Raw genomic sequence first — 1,689 nt, 5'->3', positions numbered from 1 at the left:
CCCCGAGCGGGCCGCCCCCCACCCGCACCCCGTGGGCCCTCCCGCACCCGAGACCCGGCCGCGCTCCCCGTGCCGGCGCTGAGCCGCGCTGCTGGGTGCCGGGGGTCCCTGCGATCGGGGGGCGCCCCGCCAAGCCCCGCCGCTGCATCCGGGCGATGCCTGGAGCGATGGGGAACTCTTAGTTCATGCAGTCGCTGGGGGCCGAACTTAGAGCCTACAGGACGGAGGCATTTCGCTGCCTCTCGCCTCGCAGGGACATGCAGGGATACCACTGACAGCATCATTCGCGTGTGCTCCCGAAGACGTGTGCGCCCGTAAGCAGAGCCTGCACACAAAGCTGCGTGCTCAGGCAGGCAGCCGGCGTGGGGAGATCTCGCAGGGTCCCCGTGCCCCAGCACGGGATGAGGATCGCAGCGCCAGCGGTGCGCAGAGCAAGCAGGCACGAAGGCAGACGTACGAGAGCACAGAGACTTGCAAAGAGCCACCTACAAAAGCAGAGTGCCACACACACGCACGTGCACGCACACACACACACACACGCTCACCTGTGACAGAGCAAACGGCAAAACACGCCTGTACGTGGGATCCGGGCTGGGACTGGGGGACGGGTGCAGCAGCCGGCAGCCAGGCGCGCGTGGGGCAGGCGTGCCGAGACAGGGCATGCGTGCAGCTGGACAAGCCCGTGTTGCTGCAGACGAGTAGGGGGGAAAACAGGGGAAATGGTGCAACCAGGTAGCCTTCCTGTATCAGCGAAAAGAAATCCCCGCTTGAGGCGAGATCTTGGCAGGTCGTAGGTGACAAACCGGAAGCTGGCAAATTTGAGCTGTTTGGAGTTTTTTCCTTCCTTCAGAAAAAGTCAGCACTGGGGCCAAAACCTGAAAGCTTCCAACTTTCAGCCAGCACCAGCTGGCCAAAGCTCCCAAACTGTGCTGGGGGAGCAGCCGCTGGGGGCTCGGTGCCCTCCTGGACCCTGCGGCTGCATGGAAAGACAACCCGGGGGCAGGGAGGGCGGCAAAGTGGGGGCACCGCAGCCCCAAATCCTTGCACCCCTAGGCCGAGACCCTGCAGGTGGCCAAGCTGGGTCATGTCGCCAGAGGCGGCGCATCCGGGCCGCGTGCAGGCGTGTGCAGGGGCCGTGGCGGGGGGCCGCGCACAGACACCCCTGTGCCGCTGGGAGGAGGGAAGGGCCGGGCCAGCTGTGCGCACAGCTGGGGGGCAGGCCCAGGGAGGGGGCGCAGAGCCGCTCTCACCACTTCTCTCTCTCTCTCTCTCCCCAGACGACCCGTTTTATGGAGCTGCAGGCCGGGGCTGGCCCAGCTCCCCTGCCGCCCCCCGGTGATGCCCCTGGTCCCGGCACGGAGAGACCCCCGGCAGCCCCGCGGAGCCTGAGCGCGGAGGCGGCGGCGGCGGCGGCCCCCCTGTGCGCCCCGGCTGACTACTATGGCCGTGTACTGCTATGCGCTCAATAGCTTGGTGATGATGAATAGCAACAGCGAGGTGACAAGCGGCGGGAGCAAGACGCCGCCTCCCCCCGGACAAGTGCTCTCCGGGGGCCCGGAGACGCCCGGCAGCTGCCTCCCGCTCCCCGTCTTCAGCCCGGCCCCCGCGCGGCCCCGGTCGCCGTGCCGCGGCCCCGCTTTCCTCTTCCCGCCACCCGAGGAGCCCCCGCGGGCGCCGGGCAGCCCCGGG

The 1,689-nt window shown here is 68.5% G+C and overlaps 1 protein-coding gene across 1 annotated transcript in view; it reads left to right on the top strand.

Annotated features, from left to right (window-relative positions):
* Nucleotides 1-1,084: 1,084 nt before the first annotated feature.
* The window catches only part of ITPKB (inositol-trisphosphate 3-kinase B), a 62,738-nt gene continuing 62,133 nt past the window's right edge, over nucleotides 1,085-1,689 (top strand). Inside the window, exons 1-2 of the mRNA XM_026060447.1 lie at nucleotides 1,085-1,120; nucleotides 1,278-1,448. Of these exons, the coding sequence (XP_025916232.1) occupies nucleotides 1,085-1,120; nucleotides 1,278-1,448 (207 nt within the window). The remainder of the gene's footprint in view (nucleotides 1,121-1,277; nucleotides 1,449-1,689) is intronic.

Source organism: Apteryx rowi, unplaced genomic scaffold, assembly GCF_003343035.1.
Source record: "Apteryx rowi isolate R43461 unplaced genomic scaffold, aptRow1 scaffold_169, whole genome shotgun sequence".
Taxonomy (NCBI): Eukaryota; Metazoa; Chordata; class Aves; order Apterygiformes; family Apterygidae; genus Apteryx; species Apteryx rowi.
This window is presented reverse-complemented; position numbering and strand designations above follow the sequence as displayed.